At 44.5% G+C, this 15,487-nt stretch overlaps 1 protein-coding gene across 1 annotated transcript in view; it reads right to left on the bottom strand.

Annotated features, from left to right (window-relative positions):
* Window positions 1–15,230, bottom strand: part of LOC138356844 (uncharacterized) — a gene marked incomplete at its 3' end in the record, with an annotated part of 35,589 nt that extends 20,359 nt beyond the window's left edge. The window contains exons 1-2 of the mRNA XM_069313187.1: window positions 15,226–15,230; window positions 10,445–10,676 (exon numbers count right to left, since the gene is read on the bottom strand). Of these exons, the coding sequence (XP_069169288.1) occupies window positions 10,445–10,676; window positions 15,226–15,230 (237 nt within the window). The remainder of the gene's footprint in view (window positions 1–10,444; window positions 10,677–15,225) is intronic.
* Between the last annotated feature and the right edge of the window lie 257 nt (window positions 15,231–15,487).

The raw sequence follows: 15,487 nt of genomic DNA, 5'->3' as shown, positions 1-15,487 counted from the left end.
TATATATATATATATATATATATATATATATAACCCTTATATGAAATAGATACTAATTTACTTACATCTCGGTCTAGACGGGGAGGAGAGTGGACGGTTTGGTCACAATTCAATAATACATGATGTGGGGGAGGTGTAGCGTCCTTTTATTGACTCGGAAACGTGGGGGGCAACGTTGCCACATACAACACCTCTCAGTCCTTTTTGTAAGAGAAGGGTTAGGCCTGCTGTAGAAAACTTTTTTTTTTTTCTCTCTCGTCTGGAGGTCATCACTAGGGGACTTCTACTTCAAAAAAAAACATCAGGAGGACTGGCTATGTCCTGAGGGAGACACATTCCTTGCTGGGTGAATACACACACACACACACACACACACACACACACACACACACACACACACACACACACACACACACACACACACACACACACACACACACACACACACACACACACACACACTCTCACTCACACACACTCACACACACTCACACACACACACACACACACACACACACACACACACACACACACACACACACACACACACATTTCAGCTCTGGAGAGAGTCACACGTTGTGTCCGTAGGGTCCGCGAATAACATCAATTATCTCGAGACATTGAAGGGTCACCGAGACAAGAAACATAGTTTTTTGTCACAGAAGTGTACGCAAACGCAGTGATCAAGTGTATAGTGAGCTCCTACAGCGGTAGAGCAATTAAGAAACAAAAATAAGGCCGAGTGGCAAGATCAGTGTGTACCGTTGGGTCAGCCTAGCCACCCAGCCTAGCAGGACCTACGTTTTGTTTTGCTGAGTAATGTGTTGTGAAGTGGTTTGTAGCATACTTAGTGATTGATCCCCCGAAGTGTGTGCACCGTTTAGGATCGTATGCTAAGTGCACATAGTGGCTGACGACCAGTGAGGAAGATAGGAACGAATGTTACCAGGAGCACGTGGAGACAACAGTAGCACGTGGAGACAACATTGATACCAGAGAGAGGAGAGGGCAAGCGACCAACCCCGTCATAAGGACATCTCTTCAAACTCACCTAGGCGTGCTTGCTCGGGGTGAGCTGACGGTAGGTACCCCTCTCTAGGTCATCAATAAGGTGTACAGAGTGACTTAAAATACCTAATTTAAAGTAGGTCTCAATATCTCAAATATACAACTCCGTGGCTCACTTGGGTGGTACTTGGGTGGGGCTTGACACATGATACCCTGGTGACCGCTCACCATCTCACCCCACACCTTCCCACGCCTTACACTGCCCCAAGACACCCCCCTACCCCTCCCCCTATACACAAACACCCCCGCACCCAACACACACACACACACACACACACACGCACACGCACACGCACACACGCACACGCACGCACACAAAGACACACACGGACACACACACACGCACACACACACGCACATACAGACACACACACAGACACACACACACACACACACACACACAGGTCAAGCGGGATGGTAAGACAACAGAATGAAGCTGGAGGAGAGGGACTGGACGAGTCATTCATGGAGATGATTGCTAAGGCATGGAAGGAAGTCAGTGGGGAATTGAAGGACCTGAGGGAAACTATATGTAAGCTGCAGATAGAACTAAGTGCAGCACAAGAGGAGATAAAAAGCCTAAAAACAGGCCCTCCTCAGACTCTGGCCCAGGGGACCAACCCCCAGGTGCCAGGAGATGTAGCTATGGCAGGGACCCCTACAATTGGCCCAACCTTTGCTGAAATGCTCAAGAGCCCAGGAGCAATGTCCACAGTCAAGGATGTTGTAATGAAAGCAGTAACCTCACAGGAGGCAGCTAGATGCACAAGCCAGCTAATGGAAAGGAAAAGAGCTGTAGTAGTGGTAGGTGTGAAGGAACAAGAGGGCTCCACAAGGGAGGAAACGAGGACTAGACAAAGCTGCAGTGGCAGGGATATTAAAGGAGATAGGAATGGAAGGGGCTGAACGAGACATAGAACAGTTTTTTCCGGATTGGCCAGTACAACAGAGACAAAAAAAGATTGATCAAGGTAGTATTCAAGAGCGAGGACATCAAAGAGGACATTCTAGTAAGGAAGAACAAACTGAGGCATGCAAGGAACTACAAAGAGGTATATGTTCAGAGGGACATGACCAGAGACGAGATAGTAAGGGCAGCAGATGCAAGGAAAAGGCGCAAGGAGAGGGAAGAGAGCCAGGGAACCTCAGCCTCCAACCCAGCAATCCCAGAGGGGAGTGGGGAACCCCAATCCAGCAACCCAGGAACCCCAGGGGGGAATGCAACACCCCAGTCCACCACCCAATAGGGCCCTCTCTACCCCCCAGCACAAACCCTTCCTTGCCCCTGCATAATGCCCATCATGAAACCCAAATCCTCCCCCTCCCCTTACCCCAAGAAGCCCCTGCTTTCCCAACCCCTGGTCTTCTCCCTGCCCCAAGCAGGCCTGAGCAAGACCAAAGCCCTCTATCCCCCACTCCACCTCCCTCCAAACCCCTGTCAACTACACCGCAGGAGGGCGTGCCCTCTCCCCAAGCAATCCCTGCTCCCTCACCCCCAGGACTTCTTCCTGACCCAAGCAGGCCTGAGGAAGACCTAAGCCCTCCACCCCCCACCCCACCTCCCCCTGAACCCCTGGCAACTACCTCACAGGAGGAGGAGCCTACCCAAGTAGCAAGGACCATAGAACAACCTCCTACACTTGTAGGGAGTGTGGGTGAAATTGGATATAAGAAAGTGAGCTTCAAGGTAATGTACTCAAACATTGATGGGATTACCAATAAAGCAAGTGAACTGGCAGAAAGGGTGCAAGAAGAAAACCCTGATGTAATAGGACTAACAGAAACAAAATTGTCAGGAGTCATAACAGATGCTGTGTTTCCAAAGGACTACTATATAGTAAGGAAAGAGAGGGAAGGGAGAGGAGGTGGGAGTGGCCCTGCTGATAAGGAAGGACTGGAGTTTTGATGAGATGGAAATTCCGGGCTGTGACGGATTCAGAGATTACATAACAGGAACTATAACAATGGGTGGACCTAAGATAATAGTGACAGTTATTTACAACCCTCCCCTAAATGACAGAAGACCTAGACAGGAGTTTGATAGGAACAACATGGCAACTATTAATATAATAGAGAGAGCAGCTTCAGTTGCCTGCAGGAATGGCTCAAGACTCTTAATCATGGGTGATTTCAACCATGGAAAGATAGACTGGGAGAATGGGGACCCACATGGTGGTGCAGATACGTGGCGAGCTAAACTCTTGGAAGTGGCAACAAGGAATTTTCTGAGCCAGCATGTCAAGGAACCCACAAGAATGAGAGGCAATGATGAACCAGCTAGACTCGACTTAATATTCACCCTAAATGAGTCAGAAATAAGGGAAGTCAAAGTTGAAGCCCCCATAGGAATGAGTGACCACAGTGTACTGACCTTTGAGTACTTGGTGGAGGTAGGGATAACCTATCCAAGGATGGGAGTGGAGGGGAAAAGACTGAATTACCGAAGAGGAAAATATGACGAGATGAGGAACTTCCTAATGGGAATACCATGGGAAACAGAACTTAGAGACAAGAATGTGCAGGTCATGATGGATATTGTCACCCAAAAGTGCCAGGAAGCTGCAGACAGGTTTATCCCCGTCCAAAAGGAGAAAAACGAAAAACAACAGAAAAACCCATGGTTCAACCAGGAATGTAAGGTAGCGAAACAACTGAGTAAAAGAACATGGAGAAACTACAGAAATAACAGAACACCAGAGAGCAGGGAGAGGTACCAGAGGGCCAGAAATGAGTACATCAGAGTGAGGAGGGAAGCAGAGAGACAGTTTGAAAATGACATCGCGAGTAAAGCCAAGACCCAACCAAAGCTGCTCCACAGCCATATCAGGAGGAAAACAGCAGTGAAGGAACAAGTGATGAAGCTGCGGAAAGGGGAGAACAGATACACAGAGAATGACAAGGAGGTGTGTGAAGAACTCAACAAGAGATTCCAGGAGGTCTTCACAATAGAACAAGGAGAAGCCCCTGCACTAAATGAGGAGGCGGCAACCTTGGAAACCTTGGAGGAATTTGACCTCACCAGTGATGAGGTCAAAAGGTGTCTGCTGGAGCTAGATGTGACAAAGGCTGTTGGGCCTGATAGAATCTCACCATGGATACTAAAGGAAGGTGCAGAAGCACTAAGTGTGCCACTCTCTATGGTGTATAACAGGTCACTGGAAACAGGAGACTTACCAGAAAGTTGGAAGACAGCTAACGTGGTCCCAATATACAAAAAGGGTGACAGGCAAGAGGCACTGAATTACAGGCCAGTTTCCTTAACTTGTATACCATGCAAGGTGCTGGAGAAGATCGTGAGGAAAAGGCTCGTAGAGCATCTGGAGGGAAATAACTTTGTAACGCACCACCAACATGGGTTCAGAGATGGTAAATCGTGCCTCACAGGGTTAATAGAATTTTATGACCAGGCAACGAAAATTAGGCAGGAAAGAGAAGGGTGGGCCGACTGCATTTTCCTGGATTGCCAAAAAGCCTTCGACACAGTACCCCATAAAAGGCTGTTAAAAAAGTTGGAGCAACAGGCAGGAGTAAAAGGGAAGGTGCTCCAGTGGATAAGGGAGTACTTAAGCAACAGGAAACAGCGAGTAACGGTGAGGGGGAAGACATCAGAGTGGCGAGATGTCACCAGCGGAGTCCCACAGGGCTCAGTACTTGGACCCATTCCTGTTTCTAATATATGTGAACGATCTTCCAGAGGGTATAGACTCATTCCTCTCGATGTTTGCTGATGATGCAAAAATTATGAGAAGAATCAAGACGGATGAAGATAGACAGAGACTACAGGATGACCTGGATAAACTGGAGGAATGGTCTAGAAAATGGCTGCTGAAGTTCAACTCTGGAAAGTGTAAGGTGATGAAATTAGGCGAAGGGAGCAGGAGGCTGAACACAAGGTATCATCTGGGAGGGGAAATCCTGCAAGAATCAAATAGAGAGAAGGATCTGGGGGTTGATATCACACCGAACCTGTCCCCAGAGGCCCACATCAAAAGAATATCATCAGCGGCATATGCTAGACTGGCCAACATAAGAACTGCCTTCAGAAACTTGTGTAAGGAATCTTTCAGAACCCTGTATACCACTTATGTAAGACCAATCCTGGAGTATGCAGCTCCAGCCTGGAGTCCATACCTAGTTAAACACAAGACAAAGTTAGAGAAGATTCAGCGGTATGCCACCAGGCTCGTCCCGGAACTGAGAGGATTGAGCTACGAGGAAAGGCTAAAGGAGCTGAACCTCACATCCCTGGAAAACAGAAGAGTAAGGGGAGACATGATAACCACCTACAAAATTCTCAGGGGAATTGACAGGGTGGACAAAGACAAACTCTTCAGCACGGGTGGGACACGAACAAGGGGACACAGGTGGAAACTTAGTACCCAGATGAGCCACAGAGACGTTAGAAAGAATTTTTTCAGTGTCAGAGTAGTTAATAAATGGAATGCACTAGGAAGTGATGTGGTGGAGGCTGACTCCATACACAGTTTCAAATGTAGGTATGATAGAGCCCAGTAGGCTCAGGAATCTGTACACCAGTTGATTGACAGTTGAGAGGCGGGACCAAAGAGCCAAAGCTCAACCCCCGCAAGCACAATTAGGTGAGTACAATTAGGTGAGTACACACACACACACACACACACACACACACTCACACACACACACACTCGCTATCACACTCTCTTTCTCACTCCCATATATATATATATATATATATATATATATATATATATATATATATATATATATATATATATATATATATAATATGAATATATAAGCGACCGCCCCATAGGTAATTGAACCATTTATGGGGAAAATATGGAGGAGTGTGTGTCTGTCACAGACGAGCAACTTAATATTTTCCACCACCCAGCAAGAATATTTGTAGCTGGATTCAGTAATTCTGGGAAAACGACCCTAGTGGGGAATTTATGTGTTAAATACCACGGAAAATTCTCAAAAATTTTAGTGTCATCTGCAAATAATACAGAACAGCCTCTTTCAAACATTCCCTCTCTGCGAAACAAGGTTACTGTCTCCCAGGACCTGATTAACCCACTAGAGTATAAAGATCCTTTTTCAAATGAGTCAGTTTTGTATATAATTGATGACTTATACCTGGAAGCCATACAGAGTCCAATTATAGCCAATATCTTCACCCGAGGGAGACACGGTAATATTTCCGTAATTCTAATTAGTCAAAATTTGTTTCCCCAGGGGAAATATGCCAGGACAATAACTCTGAATTGTAGTCATTATATAGTAATGAAGCAGAGAGACATAAGCCAACTTGAAATTTTAAGTGGACAGTTATATGGGCGAAAAACTACTAGTAGTTTCGTTGAAATATACTGTCGGGCAATATCCCAGAACAAGTATGGTTACTTATTGGTCGATCTGACGGTTCCTGAGGCATTACAACTACGAACGAGCATCACCAACGAAGACCACTGTGAAATTGTGTATCAAATGTAATCAACAACGACAACAAAAAAAAATGTCTCTAATGACACAGAAACGAACAATTCTCACCAGCATCTATAATGACATTTCTAGCCCAGGTGGTTTCACAGGGTCAATTCAAAAATTGTATAAGGCTGCCAGACTTGAAGACCCCAACATTAGTGTTGCAGATGTGAAGGAATTTCTCCATGGGGAGCGATCTTACACATTACATAGAGGAAATTTAGTTAGGTTCCCCCGACGGAAAATATTAGCCCCTAAACCTCGTACCATAATTGCCTGTGACCTAGGGGACTTTTGTAGTTTACAAAAATACAATAATGGTGTTAAATATATTTTAATTTGTGTCGATGTTTATTCCCGCCTAATGCAGACTCAAACTTTAAAAACAAAAAATTCGAGTGAAGTGTTAGTCGCTCTGAAGAAGATATTAGAGGAAACGCCTCAGTTTCTCGGTGTAAGGCGGATATTCACTGACCGAGGTAGAGAATTTTACAACAAGTCAATTCAAAATTATTTTAATAAGAAAAATATTAAATTATATAGTGTATTTTCGGAAATGAAATCTAGCATAGTGGAGCGAGCCATCAGAACTTTAAAACATAAACTGTATCATTATATGACTCAAGCTAATTCATTAAAATACATCCACATCCTCTCTAAAGTTGTGGACGTGTACAACCACACTTTCCACAGGATGCTAAAAAATACTCCTCATGCCATTCATAAGTTGCAAAATATTGAAGATATACGAAGACAGTTTAAGGTTATGTATTTAAACAATGACTCCTCCATAACTGCCATCAGTCCACGGTTGCACCTTGGACAGCATGTGCGATTGGCAAAGCGCAGGAATATATTTCACAAAGGCTTTTGGCACCAAAATACAGAAGAAATATTTGTAGTGTCACATATTGACAAAACACATTCAATCCCGACATATAAAATCAAAGATTTAAACAACGAGCCGATCAGTGGCATGTTTTATGAGCAAGAATTGATCCCAACATCCCTTCCAGACTATTTTCCTGTAACGGTATTACAGTCTAGGAAAACATCGAAAGGACACAGAGAATATTTCGTCAAGTGGAGAGGGTACCCAGATTCTGCCAATAGCTGGATTAAAGCTCAAGACATCGTCAAATTTAACAAAAAATGACAGTTCAAGAGGACTCTCTCGTAGAGAAACATCATCAGTTGTTATTTTTATTAAACAATTTATCACCCAAGAAGCGGAATAAACTAATCAAGGCTTTAAAACGGCAGGAAATTGAATCAATTTGTGAAATTTTTGCCAATTTTTTGAAACGAAACATCCCAGTTCAACCTCAGATAATTAATGGCTTACAGAGATATCAGAATGACATACGTTCTGTAGCGCGTAAGAAAACTCCTTTATACAAAAAGAAGCTCATACTGACCTCCAGACGTGGTGGGGTGATATTAGCAGCTCTGCTACCTTTGGCTGTATCGTTAATTTCCTCCCCAATAAGGTAATTGCGTAAATAAGTAACGAGAGAATAAAATGGTGAAAGAATATTGCCTGGTACCACGATTCATAGCTGAAAAATATTTATTTAATAAAAACAAGAACTCACCATCACCTCCTAATGCGGTGACCTGCCCTCCCCCGGTGGTGATGGTAGTGAAAGTATGTCCTTCTCTTTAAAAAACGAATCCAACTCAAGTAATAATATTGGGGGAGCCCATAACCTACCCACCTGCGACTCTGGTAGGGGTGATGGGGGGGTGGGGGAAGAGGACACTCCTTCCTCCCACCTGACAACAACGGGCTGTGGGCGGTGTTGCCGTAGTAGCACCTCCAGACGGGCGGGGCTGGTCACACGCCCTTTAAATGACATTGGGGCCCCCGGCGACCGTCGCCCGCCACCACCCTTTAAAAAAAAAAAACGCGGGCCGCCCGGCGCGACCATCGCCTTTAAAAAAAAAAATAAATAAAAAAAGGGAACATTCCATCCTTCCGCCCGAAGTGCAAGTAATTGTTGCTGGCCACACTCCACATAAAGCCACCATCACACCCCAAAATCCAAGTCTGGACAACTTAATAAATGTGAATTTTAAAATTGAGGAAATTCCTCATGTCATAGCATTATTGAACATGTTTGGACAAAACAGCCAACAGGTGATGTGGTATAGTCGCAGAAATTTATTAAAGCCTGTACAAAATTTAAATATTTTAGATATAATTAAAACTCTAGCCTGCACAAAGGGACAATTTAGGGCAAGTGACAAGGAAGATATAAGGGTTTTACTGAGGGTGGCTGGCATAGACCCAACCCTCATACGTAATTATCGCGCCAGATCACAGTTAAAAGGGGGGAGGGGTATCCATAGGAGACCCCATTGGGAGCCGTATTGAAGACCTATATGAAGGTCATCTTAAAGACCACCATATTCAGTTGCATATCCACCATGGAGCAAGCTTCTAGACCCACTCCTCCCCCAGCTACACCTCCAGAAGACAAATCTCCCTTATTAAAGAAGTTGGTTGCTACTCAGCGGTACTACAAGTATGTCGAACACAAATGTAGATTGATATATGCATTGTGGGATTGTTATGACCGTCATGTGTTGAGTGCCCCTCCAGAACGGTTTTTTAAGTCATTTGGAGAGACGGTGAAACGTTATGAAGAATATTCATCCCAGGAAATCCAGACGGAGATATGGCAAATGGAAAAATTAACCTTCCAACATCGAGACCAGATTACAGCCTTCGAGACTGGACGGAGTGTGTATGGACTTTTAAGGTGAGAAAGGCGCCCTCTACCCCACACCCTTACATTCCTCCCCCTCCAGGTGGGGGACACAGGTGTATTTAAAGGCCTCCACCGTCACCCTCGGTCACCATAGTTGACGACGACTCTCTCGTTCCTCTCAACCGCCCTTCCGCCATGGCTTTATCGTCCATTAAGTCAATAGACAGCGACATCACCGACACCCACGCCTTTGGGGTCGGTGATGTCATAGTGTATGACCTACCGGCTGCTGTTGTGCGTCCCTATGGACTGGCAAGTGTAATATGGAAATGTTACAACTATGCCCGTGTGGAACGTGAAGGACTGACTCGTGTCAACAGGGCCACAATACGTTACCGGTCTACCCCAGGGGACATTGAAGTGAAGATAGCTCCCCTACCCTCCGACGGTCAAGACATTGTCGAAGAGCCAGTCTTGTTCTTCCGCCCCACCATCGTGGCGCTAATTTCTGCTTTCGGTGCAGGAGCACCCTTCGAGTCCAACCCTATAGCTCAGGAGCAAGTGCAGTCTTCCGCTGACATCCACTACATCACCAATGTCACCCTGGATACTGCCAAAAATCGTTTATATTGGCTGAAAACAGCCCAAACAAAGGTTGGCAATCTTATGGTAAGAACTCCAACCATGTTTCGGTTGGTGGTACCCCATGGGCTGGGCGCCTCCCGTGGTGGCATGGACAACTGGCACAAGGACGTCGGGCCCATGCTCATTTCCCTCAACGCTGAGCTGGCCAAGCATAACAAGGAGCTGGTAATCCTCAAACGTCCCTCTACCGTCACCCCATCGATGGTACCCCTCCCGAATGATGATCCCAGGGGAGAGGGTGATAGTAAAACTATCACCCTAGATGCAGTGGTGGGGGAGGGTGCCACCACCCCAGGAAGCTCTTCTCGTTCTACACCACCAGCACCACCAGCTACCCCCAGGAAGAAGAGACACCTACAAGAGTACTCATCCACCTCCAGCGCTGCTCCACCCCCACCCACAACATCTGGTACAGCCAAACGACGGATCGAAACCACTATTGACTTCGACCCCCTCTCAAATCATCGTATTGACACCATCCTCGATGGAGAGTCACAGGAAATATTCCTGTTATCCTCATCACCGAAAAAACGACGAAAGCTGTAACCAACAACACTCAAAGAAGAGGTGGCAGCACCGCCGCAGTCAGTAACAGCAGCAGCAGCAGCAGCAGCAGCAGTACCTCCATCTACAACAGCTTCGGTGGTGGTAGCAGCAGCAGGTCCACCGACGACGGTGACAGTGTTGTCAGCGGTACCTACAGTAGCGGTAATGGTAGCGGCAGCAGTACCACCAACTACAGCAGTTCCAGCGGTGACAGCGGTAGTAACAGTACCATCATCGCTGGCAGCGGTAACGGTAGCGGCAGCAGTACCACCAACTACAACGGCTCCAGCGGTGGCAGCAGCAGCAGCAGCAGCAGTACCGTCAGCGGTGGCAGCGGTGTCAGTGGTACCAACAGCCCCCCAGCAGCAGCGGCAGCGGCAGCAGCGGACGACAGCAGTACCAACAGCTGCTGCTCTTTATATGTAATTTGTTATGGGGAAACAAAATGTAGATGTAGTTCCCCCTGTTGTAGTTCTTTTAAAAGTAATATTTCCTTAGTAGATTAATAAAATAAAATATAAGTAATGATGTTTTATTCCCACCCCCCCCCCAATCAGTACATAACTGAACAATGGACGAGGAACACTACATATACCTCACTAGCCTCGACCAAGAAGATATATACAACAACACAAGTTCAGCATTTACAAACACCATCCCCACTCTACATTTAAACCCTTCCATTAAACATGAAGTGGCCTTAGTCAACATACTCCTACCCAGACGAATTAACGCTATCATCAAGGATGAGGGGGAGTCTGGCATAGACGTCTATGCTACTTTTAGGCGAGGAACTCTTTCTAAAAGCCCAGAACATCTCATTTACACCTTCCTCCCCAAAACCAACATATTATCCAGAAACATCACATTCATCACGAGTGAGCTTAGCCGACAAATAATCACCGACATGAAGCTTAGCTTCCGAGGTGATTTCAAAATATACTTCTCAGAAAGAGAACCAATCCTCACCTATGATCAATCCTTAGAGCGAGTATTACTAGCCTCCACTCTTAACAATGAAGGCACTGGTTCCTTATATTCTTTTAGCCTTCAATTTAAACACAGAAGAGCTAATGTACTTGGTTTTGACAGCAGTCGCAAATACAGCATTTATCAGGCAAAATCAGATGACATTACAGCAGCCTCCAAGGTCGTGGCCTCATTCCCCCCAGACAATGACGGAGGTTGTGACTATTTACTCATTTATAGTGACGTCATCGAGCCGGATCGTTACGGGGGACAAATTGTAAATATCTTAGATGCAATCAATTATCATGACTCTTATTCTAGAGGGGCTCATCCCCTAGTGTACAAGACATTAAATACTAACACGTTGGAGAAAGTGAGTATTAAGATAACAGATCAGTTTGGAAGAAAGGTTAGTTTTGAAGATGGGAGGTCGGTTACGGCAGTCTTACACCTCCGCCCTAAGGTATAACAATATAATCTATATAAATATAAATATATATATATATATAGAAGTGTTTACCCACATTATCGGTTATTATAAGAAGAGGAGTCGGGATGCGAGTACCTTTCCACACTCCCTCCCAGAAGGAGTACGGGGAGATCTTCTCCCCCCTCTCTGGGAGATACGGGTTGAGGGGGGGAGCGATGAATGACATACGCACATTCCAAGCGCCTTATCTCAGATCTGGTGGTGGTTTTTTTGGGACCTTAGCCGGCTTGGCTCGACGAGCCATACCATTTTTCATGAAAACTGTAACGCCGACTGCTATCGATTTTGGGAAAAATGTTCTTGGTGATTTAACCAGTGGTAGACGGGATGTAAAGAGCGCTCTGAGAACTCACGGTATTGATGCTCTTAAGACTGTGGGGAAGAAATTGGTAGCAGGCGGGAAAATTAAAAGACTCTCTAGGAGAAGAAAAAATAAAAATAATAAATGTAAACGAGCCCTTGGGTATAAAAATGATGTATTTTCACTACAGTAAGCAGTCATACTTCACCTTTCGGAGGAGATCATGACGGAGGCTAGTGGAGCTGGGTTGAAAATCCCTGTAGAATATTATAGTTCCAGTATTATTGACCAATTTCCTAGAAGTAACAGAATACGTAATGTGGAGAGTTCAATTGCCTCCACACAGCAAATAGACATTCTACCTGTTAACCTCCCTATTAATCAACGTTTGCGGGATAATTACTTAGAATTCCGCATCCCTGGAACCCAGGGCGCCTTCTTAGATTTAGCTAATATTGTTATAGATTTTAAGGTATCTTTAACGAAAGATGACGATACCACAAAATTGGAAGAGAATGACCATGTGGAATTTGTGAATGGGTTGTCAAATACCATGTTTAAAGGTGTTCAGGTGTTTTTAGGAGAGCAGGTAGTTGAAACAAATTCTAATTTTAATTATTGGTCGTTTATTAAATTAATTACCTCCATGCCTCCATCAAAAATGTCTTCCTTGGGGAGAATTGGAGCCTTTCGTAGGGACTGGAGTGATGATGGTGTAATCCCTAACGAATTTACTAATACATTTTTTACTGGGGCAACCGCCAAGGATAAAAAATTTATGACCGATTTAAAAGGTAAAGGATTGTCAATGTGTTTTCCCCTACTATTGGACGTAACAACCCTAGACCAATACATATTAGATTATATAGATGTGCGCCTAAGATTGGAGCTCTCCCCACATGCTTGGGTGCTAAATACAAGTGTGGACGATGGCTCTAAGTATCGGCTGCATATGGATAATGCTAAGTTGTGGGTAACACGAGTGTTCCCCTACCCAAGTGCTTACCTAGCCTTAAACAGGTCACTGTTAGCATCCCCCGACCCCATAAGCTATACTTTCAATAAAACCATTTCTAAAACATATGTCCTAGCAGGGAATCAAACTAGTCTCTTAATTGATCAGCCTTGGGCGCAAGTAATTCCTCACAAGATATTCATGGTAATTGTACCAATGAATTATTTCGCCGGTCTTCACCAAGGTAATGGATTATATTTTGAAAATGCAAAGCTGAAAAATATTGCCATGTATTTGAACAATAACGCAATTTACCGAATTGGCGGTGATTTCGACAATCATTATGCCCGCCTTTATTACGAAACTTTGAAGACATTAGGCTTAGAGCGTGATTCACTTCTAGCCTATGACACTTTTAATAAGGGAAGTTCGATATTCGCCTTTGACTTAACCACCATTCAAACAAAGGATTCCCTCCCTGTGGAGAAATCTGGCAACTTGCGTATGGAGCTTGAGTTTGGCGGTGGTGTTACATATAACAGACTGGTTTTACTGTTTGGGGAAACGACCAGGGTACTATCCATCGACGGGCAGAGAACTGTTCTGTGTGACGTGCGAGCTTAAAAACATAATGAATTGTAATGATATAAATATTAATTTAAAAAATAATCTAGGGGATCGAGCACTCTACCTAGGTTGTTATAATGCAGACGAGATAGAACATTTAAATATCTCGTCAAGAAAACCTATTGTTCTCATAACTAATATTTTACCATCACATAGCAGATTAACTATGGGACATTGGGTAGCTATTTATGTTGATAAAGTTAAACATCGAATGTTTTTTTCGATAGTTATGCAATGTCGGCGGTTACTTATGGACATTATTTTCAAGGATTTATTAAAACTAACACAATAACAAAGGTGTTTGGAATGTGCTACAGACTCCAGAGTGATTTTACCCTCGCTTGTGGACTGTATTGCGTAATGTTCGTCCATAGGGTGAGTCACCTGGGGTTGCCTTCAACAGTACATTACTTACATAATGTATTTTCAAGCGTTAATTTAAAGTTAAATGATAAACGTGCCCTCGCTTATGCGAGACGATATTTTCCTATGAAACATCACTGTGTTAGGACATTTTGTAGAGGAGTAAGGGTTGGTTCTTATAGGTGGTGTAGAGAATATTTTTGTTAGCTAGGCAACCCACCTAACAGGGGGATTACCCCCATATAAAACCCCTCTCACCCCACAACCTCCCTAGAAGACCCCCATCCCCCTTATCCTACAAATGGAAGGCGTCTCCCCAGAAACACACGCAGGGAAGATTGAAGTCCTCGAAGGGCCTGGTTAGTATTACCCTCACTTTCTGGTAAAGATTTATTTTTTTTCCCACAATAGAAAGTTTGCACAACCTCTATTTTACCTCTTCTTTTTTTCAGTGCAATTCTTAGGACCTGTCCACATTTGTAGAGTAGTAATTCTACGTGGAAGGTCTGCCCCAAACAAGATGCTGTTACGTAGCCTAATTGATGATGCCTGCTGTAGAGGACACAAGGTCGCTCCTGCAGGGGGAGAGGTATGTACTAGCAGTTCTTAGAGGAAATAGAATATTTTTCAAATAAAAGATATAATCCTATAAATTATTTTCCCCATCTCTTTCCAGAACACTTCAGATGAGAGTCAGAAGGAAAGTCGTCCAAAAGGCAACCAGCCAACTCACCCCACTCCCCCAAGAGAGGGGGGAGGGGGTTAAGACCTCCCCCCACTCACCACGGATGGGGAGACGTCAGAATTCTACTCAGATGAGGAAGGGGAGGTGGAGGGGGGCGAGGGATAGGGGTCATAATTAACTTCTTATACATCATTTGTGATTTTTACCTAATAAAACATTAATAAATTCTTTGATTTTTTTTAACCCCTGGAGGAGATTTATAATTTAATACCCCTATATAAGACCCACTCGACCTCCGCTGGGTGTGGAACTCTGTTACGGTAAAGTCAAGGCCATTAGGTGCGAGGAAGGGTACGGGCGACCACCCTCACCGGGAGGAACCTGTTTTACACCTACCCCATTAAGGAATGTGGGGGACATAACTGGCACTCACCCATGAGTGTTTATTATACAAATAAATTCATTTTTACTTAAATATATTGTCATACTTTACTGTATAAATGAACATGATCATAGTGGCACATAATAGATACCTATCTTCACTGTTTTTTCGACTGCTACCACTCACACCTTGGGTGACCTAATATGGAGTGGCACTATGTGGCTCCCCGCTTCTGATTTCTTATCTGATCTCCCTACATAGATGTCTCTATGTGGC

This window comes from Procambarus clarkii, chromosome 74 (assembly GCF_040958095.1).
Source record: "Procambarus clarkii isolate CNS0578487 chromosome 74, FALCON_Pclarkii_2.0, whole genome shotgun sequence".
NCBI lineage: Eukaryota > Metazoa > Arthropoda > Malacostraca > Decapoda > Cambaridae > Procambarus > Procambarus clarkii.
This window is presented reverse-complemented; position numbering and strand designations above follow the sequence as displayed.